General features: G+C 35.1%; 1 protein-coding gene across 3 annotated transcripts in view; it reads left to right on the forward strand.

Moving 5' to 3' along the window:
• Positions 1-16,440, forward strand: part of GPR89A (G protein-coupled receptor 89A) — a 38,547-nt gene that overhangs the window by 20,942 nt on the left and 1,165 nt on the right. For 2 of the 3 annotated variants that reach the window (XM_074263279.1, XM_074263281.1), the window contains 5 exons: positions 452-561; positions 1,623-1,711; positions 2,645-2,737; positions 5,298-5,393; positions 13,325-13,414. In XM_074263279.1, coding sequence (XP_074119380.1) covers positions 452-561; positions 1,623-1,711; positions 2,645-2,737; positions 5,298-5,393; positions 13,325-13,414 — 478 coding nt within the window. The remainder of the gene's footprint in view (positions 1-451; positions 562-1,622; positions 1,712-2,644; positions 2,738-5,297; positions 5,394-13,324; positions 13,415-16,440) is intronic. The other variant, XM_074263280.1, reaches the window with a different exon arrangement.

Consider the following 16,440-nt stretch of genomic DNA (forward strand, 5'->3'; position numbering starts at 1 on the left):
CTTTTAGCTTACAGAAACTGTATTGGAGTTACAACTTTTGAATTGATCCCTTCACCATCCTCCACTGCTATGTCTCACTATTCCTGCCCCTTGTTTCTCAGATCAAGATAAGCAGAATTTTCTTTATAGAAACAGATTCCAATGAAAATTTACCTAAAAGACAGTGGGGAGAAAGAGGCCACATACTAATTTTCAGGGCCTTGTTCTAATTTCTTTTAAACCTGTGGGCATATGGCACAGTGTGAATTTTATGATTGATGTGGTTTTGTCTACCTATATGCTACTAAGCCATCAGTGGAAAGTTATATCTCTTCCTCAACTGACTCAAAGTTAATTCAGCTTGGCAGGAGCAGAAAAGAGAGCTACACAGTCTGCTTGTAGGAACCTGGACTCGAGTACTTTGCCATGTCCTTGCTTCCTTTATAGGATTTTGAATTCTCTTTCTTTCCAGGATAGCAATGGCCCGGAGAAACCTGTTCCAGAAAGGAGACCTGAACAACAAGCCATCGGGCTTCTGGGGAATGATTAAGAGTGTTACCACTTCAGCCCCAGGAAGTGAGAGTATCCTTTGTTTTGGGGTGATCCTCTCCCACAGCCCTAGGTGAAGCACAGGCATGAAAAGAGGAACAGAGACAACTGCTTGTGAGGTCTGAGTGCAATCAGTCTGTGTCCAAAGCGTAGACAAGGGCATTTCTGTGATTTTTGCCATTCCACTGACCTAAGCACTTCTATCATCCTTTTTTTTTTCAATGATGACTAATTTTAACAATGATATTTCTCTCTTAAGGCACTCTGGCATAGTGAGTAGACAAGATCTACCTCTGACAAAACCCCCTGCAGCCACTGAGATAGGAAGGTGCAGGGAAGCTGTCAATCTGTATTGGTAGAGGGAGTTTCCTCATCCTGTAGGCCCCTCTACCTTTGAAATCTCAGGTCTAATTCCTAAACCTATTCATATTTCTGCTTTACAACAGCCTTTTAGCTAGTACTTGGCTGGTGGGCTAGAATGTGGTCATGCCAGCCACAGTTGCTGTAAGGTAATGTTTCTTCTCCAGATTATTGAGAGGGAAAGGAAGAGGGGGCTCAGTGGGTCATATGCAAAATCAAATAACAATGGAAAATGCAGCGAGGTGAGGGGAGATTGAGATTAGAGACAGGTGTCAGATTTCCCTCCTTAGATATGTCATCTTCCAAAACTGAAGTGGCCAAAACAGTAATGGCTTGTTTAGTTTCAATGAAAAGGAAAATAAGAATAATTTTCAGCAAAAGAATTATTAGGTAAACATTTATGATCTAGCCAAATATAAGTATAAACTACATATTAAGCATCTATATGGTGAGGAAGAAGCTGAATGATGAGTGTTTATGAAAATATTTCTTAGGAAGCATTACAAGCCTAATTTAGGAGTTGGTAAAACTCTGTGTTCTAAAGTACAACTTTTACCTACTCTTTGAGGAACCCAGATTCCATTTGGAGGTTTAGTGCTATGAGCCAAGAGAAGAGCAGCAGAGCCCCGGAAGCTGAGCTGGGACCTGGGAAAGGGATGGACTCTACATAAAGCTTAGCTGCCTCTCGGAACTTGAATATAAAGTTATATAAACTTAACTTTGTACTGTTCCAGATCTCACTCTCATTCAGCAAGAAGTGGATGCTTTGGAAGAGCTGAGCAGACAGCTTTTTCTAGAAACAGTTGATCTGTATGCTACCAAGGTACAGAGTCGAAAATTGCTGGATTTTCTTCAACCATGGAGGGAAGAAGGGACTAAGTTATCTCTTGGGCTGTATAAGCAAGCAGCATAAGGAATAGCTCCTTACATAATTTAACATGAAAATGTGAGACTTATGAAAAGGGGAGCTAATAATACAAGCCATGAAGTGGCTGCTTCCATTCTCATAAAATAGAGCTCTTCATGCCCTTCGTGCTGCAGTAGCATTGCTCAGCCTGGAACATCACAGGTACCACAGTATCCCCAATGGGGACCCCTTTGGCCCTCTTCTGTCCTCTGCCAAATTTGTCTTCCTGGTCCTATGACATTTTTCCTCTTCCACTTTATCTTAACTATTCTGAAGAGCCAAAGCAGGTCATGAAGCTATTGAACGGAAGAAAGCAACTGGCCATATTCACTTAAACTAATCTATCCAGAATAGGTGTGGCTTGCTCCCTATTGCAAACATGAAAGAAAAAAAAAGTCAACCAGTGTAGTAAAAAGATTATTGAATTTGGAATCAGAAAGTGGGTTTGGATCCAAGCTTTACAAATTTCTCTATCACCTGAGTCAAGAGTACTCGCCTCCCTGAATTTCAGTTTCCATTCAGTAAAATGAGGCTCTCAGACTAAAGAGTCCTATAAGAGCCTTTCTACTTCTAAATTCTTTTGATTACCACCATTAGTTTAGGAGCTGTATGATGTAAATAAGCAAAACTCAAATTGAAGATGAGAGTCATCTTGATTTTTTGGTTTGGAAAACAATACCATGTGTGGAAGCAAGAATTATCACTATTCTCTAAAACTTGAATCCATGTAATTTTTGGACTCTGTTGACTAGCTTGAGTGTGTCTACAAAGGAAAGAATGATTTAATGAATACTAGGTTTTTATTTCAAATGAATCTAACATGTAAATGTTTTTTTTTTCTTCCTTCAGGAAAGAATAGAATATTCAAAAACTTTCAAGGGAAAATATTTTAATTTTCTAGGTTATTTTTTTTCTATTTATTGTGTTTGGAAGATTTTTATGGTAAGTGTGCTATCTGTTGTGTTCTTGTAAAGATAATGAGAGAGGATTGTTTTAATCAATATCTTTAACTTAGCTTACTTATAAAAAACATTGTTTGATCCCGGTCAAACTTAGGAACTTTTTCTAATTTCCATCTTTTTCTTTTTTGTCTATTTTTATAATAATAGTAAAACACTAAATATGAAGCATGTAAAATGAATACAACTATTATTAATGATTTCAAAATGCTTTCTATTCAGTATAATGCTTGAGTTTAAATCGGACAATATACTTGATTTTTGGTGACTATTTAGAAGACACTCCACTTTTGTGCTTTTTTTTGTTTAACATCTTTATCTTTAAAATTAATGACAGGGGCAGCTAAATAGTCCAGTAAATAGAGCACTGGCCTTGGAGATAGGAAGATCTGAGTTCAAATGCAGCCTCAAACACTTAACACTTCCTAGCCTTGCAAAAAATAAATAAATAAATAAACAAAATTAAACTAATGACAAAGTAGAGTTAAAAATAAAAGTCTTTAGATTAGTTTGCCATTTATACTTACTGATAATTTCTTTGTAGCTATTGTATACCATGCCTTATAGTACCAATTCTACAGTACCAGTACATGTTATCTCACTACTGCCTTTCATCTTATTCTTACCTGTGGTCTTCAGTGGTTTTCTCCATAAAGAAAAGCCAATTTTGCTGTTATGTTTTGATTTTCCCAATAGAATCATATCTAGACTAAGATATGATTTGGCAGTGACATGATTGATTTGGACTGCACCACTTGTTAACAAATCTTTATTTTGTTTTGCACCACATATGAAATAGTCCCTAGAACGCCTTGGTTTGGTCATTATCCATGAATGTTCCCTATAGTTCCTAAGCCATCATTTCTCTCTTTCTACCCTCTCTTCAGTGATCTTATCAGTTCCTGTGAGTTCACTCTATGTAGATGACTCAAATCAGTATGGCTTCTGATTTTTCTATCTTATATTAACTACCCAATAGACATCTGATACATATTCTGTAAGCTTCTCAAACTTAATATGTTCAAAATAGAACTCTTCTGCTTCCCCCTTACTTTTCTCCAAACTTCCCAATTTCTATTAAAGCCATCACTGTCCTGCCAGTCACTGAGGATCTCAATCTCAGAATTATGCTTGACTTTACACCTTCCACATCCAGCTGATAGCAAGTTTGTGACTTGATATCCCTCACATCTGTCCCTCTTCTCCATTCATATAGGGAATTCACCCAGGTTCAGGTTCTCATCAGTTTTTTACCTCATCTGGACTATCTATTATAGTCTCCTAATTGGTATTCTCATTTCTGATCTCTCCCCATTCTTCATATAGCTACAAAAAAAAAAAAAAATCTTCCATAGTGCTTCATTGTCTACCTATTGCTTCCTTAGCTTGTCCTTTAGCTTGTCTTTAAAACTTCATAATTGAATTTCAGCCTGCTTTGCCAGATTTATTTCCCAATACTCTTTCATATACTGTTTCAACAAAATTTGACTTTTTGTTGGTTCCAGAGCTAAGCAATACATCCTCACTTCTGGGCCTTCTTCACCTCTTGCTTCTGGAATCCTCATATTGTTTTAAGGCTTAGTTCAGGTGCCACTTCTAATAGGAAACTTTTCCTGATCTTCTCTAGGTTTCAATGCCCTCTTTCACTTCAAATTGTTTTGTATTTACTCAGTTGACTGTATATTGTATCCTTGAATGTCATGTCTTTTTCATTTTTATCTTTGTGTTCCCAACACATTCCCCAGTGCCTTGTATATTGTGGATGCTTAAAGGCTAGAGTTGAAGGGAAATGACTCTCCAAGTAGAATTTTTTCCTTCTAAAATATGATTTCTTTGGATTCCAACAAACTCAAAGAGATATTGCAGTTTTTCCTTTGAGAAAGAATAGATTACTCCAAAACTTTCAAAAAAGACTTTTATATAGACTTATATAATATATATAAACATATATAATACATATATAATATGTATATAATATATAGTTATTATATAATATAATATAATGTATATAATATAGTATAATATAATTATATAAGACTTTTTATATACCTGATGTACTAGTTCTAGAATTAAAAAAGAAATAGCGCTATTAAATAGCAAATTAAGAAATCCAATATTTGTTGACCATCTGTTGTTTTCCCAGCACTATGAATGAAAGATGCTTTGGCAGCATTTTCTATTCCTTTTAAGTGGGTTTGGATTAATGTTATTGATTGGTATGAGTAATACACTACAGATATTATTCATGAGTTTAAAATGACCCCAAAGCATATTTTATTATCTTTGGTTCTCTGTAGACCTCCTCTTACAATTAGGGATTTGAATTCAGAAGAGAGACAGTTTATATGGAAACATTTATTTGACTACAAACAAATTACAGAAATAAATTTTTTCCATTTATAATTTGAATCTTGTGTAGAATTGCCATCCTTGAGTCTACACAAGAACAATCCTATGAGGTACTGCTATGAGGGTTAGTTTATGACTGTAAAAGTCTTAGTCAGAATAGTAGTGAAATATAGGATTGTATGTGTTTTTTGCAGGCAACAATCAACATTGTGTTTGATCGAGTTGGGAAGACCGATCCTGTCACAAGAGGCATTGAGATAACAGTGAATTATCTGGGAATCCAGTTTGATGTAAGTTATTTGAATATCCCAATTTATTCCGCTTTTCCTTGTTTTATCTAATATAAATGAAAATTGGCTAGGGTCTAGCCTACCCCTTCCGGACTTACTTCACACTTCTTATTTCCAAAATATTCCAGACTTGTTCACACCATGCCACTTAGTATACCACATTCCGCATACCAGACTAATGGATCTACATACTGTTCCCAGGATTTGGCCTCCATTCTCCTGATTTCATGCTCTCCCTCTCTCCCCACCTTTGTATCTTAGAATTCTTAGTTTCCTTCAAAGAGGTGAACTTCTGTTGAAGATAACAATTTAAAATGCTTCATGCAACTCTATCTCCCCAATAAACACTTACTGACAATGAGGAAGAACCTCAAATGAAATTTCAAAACAAAAGAAAAGTGCTACTGAATCCTCTCATCCTGTATAAGACAGCATGAGAAGCCAAGCCCTAGAAAAGGGATTAGTGCTTGCTGACAGGAGATGGTGCAAGGAAATCAGGCCAAAAAGATAGGGGTCCAGGAATATCCCAGGAAATCATTTAAAGCAAGGAACATCTCTGATGGGGTTGCTTTAATAGCTGAGACCTGGGCCAAAGACCAAAGCCACAAAGTTCTGGGTAAATGACTGCTTAGGGGGACAGGGTAATAAGATGACCAGAAATTTTGAGTAATCTTAGGAGACCACAGACTTAAAAACTAGTGGGGCTAAGACCTGTAGCCTGGGACGTTCAATCAGTGCCTACATAGGGATACCAAAAAGACCAGCAGGATCCATTGGGGAACTTTGCAGACTGTGATAGTGGGCAAGACTAGGAACCAGCACTCACCATTTCCAGCCCCATTGTGTAAAGGGTATTATAGAAGAAGACAAGAGCTGGTTCAATGCAGACTTCTACTCAAAGACTATAAAGGACAGAGATTCCCTAATTGTAGTGGAGGAAGGATTTCAACCCGGGATAACAGTGGGAGTCCTTTCTGTGGGAGGACAATAGGAGATAGGATCTGGGCCTAGATAAGTCATCCAGGAGGGTTCAGAGCCTGGACCTGGCACAAAATCCTTCCCAAGAAATAAAACTGGAAGCATGAGGAAACAGGGAAAAAAAAAATCCCAGAACAATATAGAAATAGAGTTTTTAAAAATCTCAACATAAAATTCCAGAGAAAGGAAATAACTAAAATAATCACTACTTGAACCTTAGGGGAAAAAAAATCAATTGGTCACAAGAACTCCAAGATTGGAAAAAATAAATGAAAAGTTAGAATAAGTTAAAAAATGAAATTAAGACTACATGGAATAAGAATAAACAGCTTGGAATAAGAGCAAAAAAAAAAAATCAAAACCAAAAATGGGCAATCTCATCCAGGTAGTTGATATCCTGAAAAATAGAATAAAGGAACAGAACCCAGTGATTCAGTAAGACAAGAAAAATATGAGAACAAAGTCAAAAGATTGAAAACTATGGAGAATAAGATACCTGCTGTCAATAGCAACTGACAGTAAGCAGAATGAAGAGAGATAATTTAAGAATCATGAACATCACTTTCTTAGGAACTTTAATCTAAATGTACATACATACTTGTAGATGTAATGTAGAAATACATGTTTTTTAAAAAGGAAGATTACAAGGATAGGAAGAGGGGTCTTTAAGAGGGAATTAAACTGAAGAAGGAATAGTCAGAATCAAAACTATAGAAAAAAGTACTATAAAGGGAGAATTAAAAGAAAGAAAAGATAAGATGCAGCAATTTTGATCCAGGTTGAGTGAACAGGAAGAGAGTAAAGGATTAGGACTAGGCCATTCCAATTATAAGTAGCTAGTGTTAAATTCAGTTGCTTTCTGTTATTTCTTCTTTTCCTTGTAAAAGTAAGGAGGTAGGGAACAAAGAAAAAGAATATTATGAGATTTGATGGAAGAAAAAAATACAACTAGCAGTCATAATCATGAATGTGAATCGGATAAGTTAACCTACAATTTGAGGAAGCTGGCAGAATAGTTTACAAAGCAGGATCCAACTGTGTTGTTTGCAAGAAAGGCACTTAAAACATAATAAGTTCCATTCAGAAAAGCACAGTTGGCAATAATATTTGACAAAGCAAAAGTAAAAATAGATATGGAAAAAAAAAAAAAGCAGGGAAGTTACATGTTACTTAAAGGAACTATTTTGTAATGATATAATATCCATTTGTATACTCACACACAGAATGGAATGGTATCTAAATACCTAAGGGAAAAACTAAGTAAATTACACAAAGAAATAATAAGCCACTTAATTGTTGGGTACCTTAATATGTTTCTAGTTTTTTTGAGAATAAGCATTAATAATTTAGAAGAAAAGATATTCAGTAGAAGATTTTCAGACAGCTTTTGTTTTATTATACTCAGTGGATCTTCCAGTAGTTCCATTGATACTATTGTGATACTATAGTTAGTGAATCACTAAGCTATTGCTAAATTGGAGCATCCTTCCATTCATGTTGGAATAACTTTTCTCAAATATTTATTGATTTTATAGGGCTTAATAGAATGGAGTATTTGTAGTAATTATAACTTTATCAGGGTAATCTGTGATATTTAAGTTTAAAATGCTGAAATATGTTATTTTTTTTTTAATTATCCACTATGACCACCAAGAATATACATGGATGGTATAACATTATTAAAACGATAAAATAGATAATATTATTAATAACAGTTAAAATCATAAAATTAATTGAATTTTTAAAGGTTTCACAAAATATAATATCCATTTCTATTTATTTAATATTAGAAAGCAAGTAATAAATGGACCTTTCTTCTGAATGTCAAAACCCAACAACTAATATCTGTAATGGAAAAAGTTTAAACACCTTTCCAGTAAGATCAAAGATAAAGCAAAGATGCCTTTTTCTACTGCTGTAGAAATGTTAACTATAGAAATAAGACAAGAAAAACAAATTGAGGAAATAAGTATAGACAAAGAGGAAACAAAATTATGGTTACTTGCACATGACATGATAGTTTGCCTAAATTATTCAACTAAAAAGTTACTTGAAACAATTAACAATTAACAATTTGAGTAAAGTACCAAGATATAAAGGAAATAAACAAAAATTATCAACTATATAAATATATACATGTATATATATATACATATATATATATATATATATATATAAAACTAATAGGATGAGGTAGAAATTCCATTCAGAATAATTATTGAATATATTAATGCCTGGGACACAAAGAAATTATATGAAGGTAACTGAAATTTTCTTTATAGTAGTAAAGCAAGACTTAAATAATTGGAGAGATATCAATTGTTTATTGTTGAGATGTGCCATATTTCAGGGCTAAAAATGGTGATATTGACTAGGTTAATTTATAGATTTATTGCCATGCCAATGAAACTACCGAGGACTTTTTTGATACTGTTGTACAGTCATTTCAGTAGTATTTGACTTTTCATGGCTATATTTGGGATTTTCTGCAAAGATACTGGAGAGTTTGCCCTTTCCTTTTCTAGCTCATTTTACATGTGAGAAACTGATAGAGACAGGGTTATGTGACTTGCCCGGGGTCACACAGATAGTATGTGTCCAGAGCAGTATTTAAACTCAGAAGATGAGTCTTTCTGATTCCTGCCCCTGTGCTCTATCCACTTTATTACCTACCTGCTTCTAACTGCTTATTTTATAGCTCTAGACAAAACAATAACAACATTCATTTAGAGGAATAAGAAATCAATCTCAAAGGAAATATTGAAAAAAGTAGGAATTAAAACAGATCTAGCAGTTCTGAGCTTCAAACTATACTATTAGACAATAACCATCAAAATAAGTTGGTAGTGATTAAAAATAATAATTAATGGAACGGATTAAGTAAACAAGACTCAGAAGTATTCAACAAAGTAGTATAACGTTCAGTGAATACAAGGCAAGAAACTATCGTACTTGGAGTAAGTAGTCCCTGTTTAACAACAACAAAAAAAAAATCTAAGGGAAATGGAAAGCATTCTGGTAGAAATTAGACTTAAACCAGTTAAACCTTATAGCACAGTACGCTCAGAATGGATTCATAACCTGGACATAAAATCTCATATTATTCCTAATAAGAAGATGGAGATGATTTTCTAAGCTATGGTTAAAAGGAATAAAGATTAGCATAATTTAAAAAAAAAGAACAGTTCTGATTACATAAAATTGAAAACCTTGTGCACAAGCTAAATAATTGCAGTTTGGGGAAAAAACTCTTCAGAGTAAATTTCTTTGAAAAAGATCTAATATTCCAAGATATATAAAGATAAAAACTTGCCATAAGTCTACACATAAGAAAAAGTGCCATTTCCCAGTGAGTTCATCAATCAAAAGTTATAGTTTTTAAATGAAGAAACAAAATATCTAAACCAGTACCACCACTTTGATCATCTTTCAGTAACACCCTAATTCTAAGAGTTATTAGTTAATAATACCTACCCCAGACCACTATCCCTGCTTTCAGCCTAAGTTCTGTAGCCATCATCCAGGAAAGCAAAATCTTAGAATTATATCTTGGGATCTGCTACTTTGGGTGTTGTAGCTTCAGCTTCTGAAGTCACCAAAGTCTTTGGTACTGTCAAATATTTCAGCATCAGAAACATAATTTTTATCATTGGAATTGATATTTAAAAAGCATAGCTATCAGCCTTACTGCTGCACTCTAAGGATCATAGAATCTTTTCCTTTTAAGTAAAATGCTTTAAACTTTAAATTGACATTTAATAAATGTTTTTTCATTCATATCAGCAACTATAGAAAAATGTTCTAAATTGCTAATAATAGAAATACAAATGAAAACAAGATGAGGTTCTACTTCATAAACACAAATTGATAAAGATGACACAAAAATGGGAAAATAGCATTTTATGAGAGAACAGCAGATACTAATGCACTCTTTTTTCTTTCCATTAGCATTTATTCTCTCCCATTTTTTCACATACTAGGGGGGAAAGGAAAGACGTGGGGAAAAAGCTTGTATCAAATATGCATGGTCAAATGAAACAAATTCCTAATTGACCATATCCAAAAATGTTCATCTTATTCTGTATTCCATATCTCTTACTCACATGCTGAGGAAGTAACATTTTTTCCTCCTGAGGCAATTGGGATTAAGTGACTTGCCCAGGATCACACAGCTAGGAAGTGTTAAGTGTCTGAGGCTAATTTGAACTCAGGTCTTCTTGACTTCAGGACTGGTGCTCTATCCACTGCGCCATCTAGCTGCTCCATATTTCTTTATTGGTACTCTGTAATCAACTACTTATTGAGTTGATCAGACTTCTTAAGTCTTTCAAAGTTTTTTAGTGTTGTTTTTATTGTATAAATCGTTTTTCTTATTCTACTTATTTTGCTCTGCATCAATTCATGTAAATCTTTCCATGTTTCTCTGAAACAGTTTTTTCCATTTCTCAGCACAATCATAATTATCACTTACTAATAATAATAGCTAGCATTTACATACTGCTTCAAAGTTTACAGAGCACCAAACTGTTTGTGGCAGCCCTTTTTGTAGTGGCTAGAAACTGGAAATTGAAGGGATGCCCACCAATTGGAAAAGAGCTGAATAAATTGTGGTATATGAATGTTATGGAATATTATTGTTCTAAAAGAAATGACCAACAGGATGATTTCAGAGCAGCCTGGAGAGATTTACATGAACTGATGCTGAGTGAAATGAGTAGAACCAGGAGATCATTACATACTTCAACAACAATACTGTATGAGGATCAATTCTGATGGACGTGGGCCTCTTCAGCAATGAGAGGATCCAAATCAGTTCCAATTGATCTGTAATGAACAGAACCAGCTACACCGAGGGAAAGAACACTGGGAAATGAGTATGAACCACAACATAACATTTCCACTCTTTCTTTTAATGTTTGCTTGCATTTTTGTTTTTTTCTAATCAGGATTTTTTCTAAATCCAATCTTCCCTGTGCAACAAGATAATTGTATAAATATGTATACATATAGTGTATTTAACATGTATGGGACTACCTGCCATCTAGGGAAGGGGATGGGGGAAAGGAAGGGAAAAATTGGAACAGAAGGTTTTGCATGTTTTGTATACAAAAAGCTTAAAAAATAAAATTTAAAAGTTTACAGAGCACCTTACAAATAGTGTTTTATTTGATCCTCACAATAACTCTAGGAGGTAGGTGCTCTCATCATCCCCATTTTGCAGATAAGGAAACTAAAGTAGAGGTTGTGTAACTTGCTCACTATCAGAGAGCTAATAAGTGCCTAAGATTGGATATGACTTTAGGTCTTCCTAACTCCATTTTGTATGCTATTACATGGATATACCATAATTTGTTCAGCCATTCTGGGAAATAGTTTGGAACTTATCCTAAAAGTCACTAAGCTGTGTATACACTTTGTTCCAGCAGTGCTATACTGAAATAGTATAGGTCTACTAGTAAGTGTTTGACTCTCCAAAATAAAGTATATGCACCATACACTTTTTTTAATGTTAAATCCAATATATGTAAACATATTTGTACCATTATCTTGTTTCACAAGAAAGATCAAATCAAAAAGAAATGAAAATGAATAAGAAAACAAACATTATACACTTTAAAATTTAATCTGCATTGTTAACATTTTTTCCATCACCTTCTTAAGTCTAGACAATAAATTAAGTCCCAATTTGTAGATTAGCTGATTTTACTGGCTTCAACATATCCCTTTATACCTAAAGAAATCAAAGGCCGAGGGATATTGTCAAGAAACTTCTTAATCAGTTACAAGTTGAACCAAATGGTCCATGTGGTGTTTTTGTATTCTAGCCTCTGATTTGTACCTATTCCTAGTAAAAAAAAAAAAAAAAAAAAATGGTGCTTTCCTAATGGTGAATCAAGCACCTTTTTGTTTGGAAAGGGAGGTCAATTATCTTTCTGAAAGCAGTCAGTTTGTATACTGTATTGATAACTCTTGTCTCTTTCATTTATAAGAACGTCTTTCCCTCTCATCTTAATTTCACAAGTCTGAATTAAAAAAAAAAGTATTTTTCCTTCATCAGTGCTGAGAGAGAATATGCAGTTACTGCCTGTAATATTTGACTACCTTCTTCATATGATACATTTCTACCTCTGAAAAGGCTTCCTCAAATACTTTGTGACTTTGCATAAATAGAGTTTAGATTTCAGTTGCAGCATCTCCTATTTAAATACCTTTCAGAACTCCACTATATAGTGCAGGAATGCTGCCTCACCCCTAGCCTTCAAAACTGCCTGTGACTCGAGTCAGTACAAGAAGAGAAAAGCCTCCAAGTCAAACTGAGACTTCACATCAAGTTCAGCTACCTTCTGGAACTTTGCTAAGAAACCCATGTAACTTTTTTTTCCCCCCCCTTAGGATGGAAGGAAAGTATCTTTGCATATTTTCAGATATATAAGAAATGATTTCACAATTTCAAAAAAAGTAACTTTTTCCAAGAGGGGATAAATAGCCAAATAGTGTTCATTTTTTTCTCTTTATTAGTACTCTTTAATTGTATGGGCTGCCTTAGGAGAGTTGTGATTTGTCTTATTCTTCCAATCTGTGAACATTGCTTAAATTAGTTTTCTTTACTTCTCTATTTCTTTTCAAGATAATCTTTAAGTATTGATCTTAATCTTTTCTCTGGCTATTTTAACCATTTCTCACTTGCTGCTTCCCCCCAAAATATGTGACTTCATATAGGTAGATCTCCCAGCTCCTCAACTTAGAATGATGGAACATGGGTAATGGCAAGAAGGCAAACCTCAGAATTAAAAGATTCAAGGCAAATCTAGATGCCATCTGCAGAATGAGAAGGATAAATTCAATGATCCCTAAGAACTTTTCTAGCTTTAAATCATATGATCCATGAACAGATTATAGTATCATGACCATGTACTCAGTAAAATTTTAACATTTCTTTATTTTTGTGACAGGTGAAATTCTGGTCTCAGCACATTTCCTTTATCCTTGTTGGAATAATAATTGTCACATCTATCAGAGGATTACTGATAACTCTTACCAAGGTATTGTGCATCTAATCTAAATATGGATTAAAGGAGAGATGTGTTTAGAAATGCTGGTGATGTAAAAAAAAAATCAATAACTTTTTTTTTTTTTAATATGACTGAAACAGAATAAAAATGTTTAGCAGGAATTGAAACCCAAGAGAAATGAGAGGAAAACATCTAGCTGCTTTCTATGTATTTCAAGTCAACAGTATTACATCCCACTGAAAGAATCAGTAGTTGATTGCTGGGTTATTGTTAGTGACCTTTAAAAAGTGTTGTTATTGGGACGGGCTAGGTGGCACAGTGGATAGAGCACCAGCCCTGAAGTCAGGAGAACCTTAGTTCAATTATGACCTCAGACACTTAGCACTTCTTAGCTGTGTGACCCTGGGCAAGTCGCTTAACCCCAATTGCCTTAACAAAAAAAAAAAAAAAATATATATATATATATATATATATATATATACATATATATATATATATATATATATATATATATATATTGTTATTTTCTGAATTTTCAGGAAGAAGTTTGCAAACTACAGGCATTAAGCTTTCTTTTAATTGTTAGCAAAGTCCTATTACTAAAGGGAGAATTTATGAATGTTTTAAAAGAGAATCAGTAATAAGAGCAAACATAGCTTTAAGAGCAAGCTATGCCCCCTAAACTTATTTCCATTTCCATAGAATAAATAAAGTATACTATTAGGTGAACATGGTGAACATTGCATTCTTAGGTTTCAGTAAGACATTTAATATAGCATCTTGTACTGTCATTGTGGACAAAATGGAGAGAGGTGGGCTGGAAGAGAATACAATTAGAGTATATTACATTACTGTTTAAATGACTAAGCCAAAAGAATATTCAGTTATTCATGCTCTGTGTTATCTTGGAGAGAATTCTGCAGAGCAGCATGCTGGCAATCTATCCTTGGCTCCATGCTCTTCAACATTTTTATCAGTAACTTGGATGCTAGACAAGCTTATAGATGACATGAAGCTTGGGAAGTTGATGATCATATCAGTAATAGATTTATTCTAATCTCTAGTCTCAACAGACTAGAATAATGGTCCAAATCTATTTAGATAAAACTTAAGAGATAAACATTAAAGTCCTAATCTTAAACCTCAAGTCAACAAATTAAAATTATATTCACAATTATTAACTGGATAATAATTAGAGGCACTGTGGTGTAATGAAAGAGGAAGCAATAGGCGAGGGGAGGGGGAGCACTTAGTAGTTATTAGGAAACCCAAGTTCAGATCTCATTATTCATATTGACTATCTGTGTGACTTTGGACAAGTCTTACAACCCTTAGGTCATGGTTTCCTTACCTGTAAGTGAATGTGCTCGAACTGGACACTCTTTAACATCCTTCTCTACTCAAGATCTATGACTTTGCAATCCTAGTGAGGTTTGATCATCTCTGAAGTTGTGTTTTCAGTTCTAGGAACTACATATAAGGATGGACATTGATAAAGAGTGTTTGCCTAGAGGAGAATAACCAGGAGAATGAAAAAACTTAAAATAATGCTATAAAAGGAGTGGCTGAAGGAACTGGGAAGAAGCAGCCAGTGGAAAAAAAATATGTAGATGAAATAGGACAATTATCTTTAAGTGTTCAAAAGACTTACCTCTATAACTTACTCTGCTGGGTCCCAAAAGGTGCTCTAGGTGAAAGTTGCAGACAGGCACCCTTAGAACTAACAAAAGGGCAAATATTTCCTAACAATTAGACTCACCCATAAATAGAATGGGTTACCTTTGGACAGATAGCGAGTTTTGCTTCATTTTGGGTCTTCAAATTAAATGATACTCAAGCTTCCTCAAGGTTATAGAGGGGTGGTTTTGTAAAAATTGTTGATGGGGGTTAGCCCCTGAACAAACAAGAACTCTTCCTAGAATAGAAATGTTTAATAATACAGAAACGGGTCTTTGCATCCTGTCTGTTGCCTATGAACTGCTCAGCTCTCCATGCACCCTGTCCTTAAGAAACACTGGCTGGGCCCTGCCATCCCTTCAGGCTCTTTTCCCATACCTTTCATTCCTCTTGCTGCCCAACTCCTAAGGAAGGCTCTTTAGACTTGTAACCTTTCCTTCCTCACCTCTTCTCTCAGGCAGTTTTCAGTCCCTTTTCTTCTGGGTCCCAATCAGCATCCCATTGCCTTCTCACTCAGGCCTTTTGAAACTGCCTTCCTTCCTTCAAAGCTCAGCTCAATACTCTCTCCTAAAAGAGGCCTTTCCCTAAGTGTTAGTGCTCCTTTAAAAAACAAAACAAAACAACCACAAAAAAACCCCCACTACAAATCTTGTTCTGTATTTACCTGTATATCTATCTCACACACACACACACACTCCCTCCATGTGAGAAGGGACTTTTTTTTTATCTCCAGGTCCTAGCACAGTTACTATGCGATCATAGATTTAGAGTTGGGAGGAACTTCAGAAATCACCTCGAAGAACCTTCTCATTTTACAGAGGAGTAAACCTGTTGGGAGAGGGTCATGGTCTTGTCCAAAGTCATATAGATAGCAAATGGGAGAGCTGGGTCTTGGGACATTTTTTCCACTGTCTCCCAGAGGAGGCTCCTTAATGCTCATTGGTTTGGAATCCCAGATAAACCTGGGCATTTTAGAGGCGTCAAGCAAGAAGTGACTGTTATATGTGGCCTGTGGGAAATCTAGTCAAGCTGCTTCTGGAGAGAATGGGGGAAGCTTGCTGCTTCCTCTGATCAGTTTGGGAAGCCACAGTGGAGGAGTCGAGCATTTCAGGAGCCATTAGAATGGTGGCAAAGAAATAAATTAACAGAATTTCCAGGCCTACAGCAGGCTTCCCAGGAGTAATAGGAAGGAGTTACAGGAGCAAGGTGACTGAGTAGGGGGTCCTAATAGAGCAGGAAATTCACTCAGGGAAAAAGCCCAGGGCATCTCATCCTTGGAGTGTTAGTTAACTCTGAGATAGAGATAGCGCAGAGACCCTGAATTGGTTTGGTGGTTCCCCTTCTGCCATCAATGATTTGGGCCAGCAGTTGTGAAGACA

Source organism: Sminthopsis crassicaudata, chromosome 4 (assembly GCF_048593235.1).
Source record: "Sminthopsis crassicaudata isolate SCR6 chromosome 4, ASM4859323v1, whole genome shotgun sequence".
In the NCBI taxonomy this organism is placed as follows: Eukaryota; Metazoa; Chordata; class Mammalia; order Dasyuromorphia; family Dasyuridae; genus Sminthopsis; species Sminthopsis crassicaudata.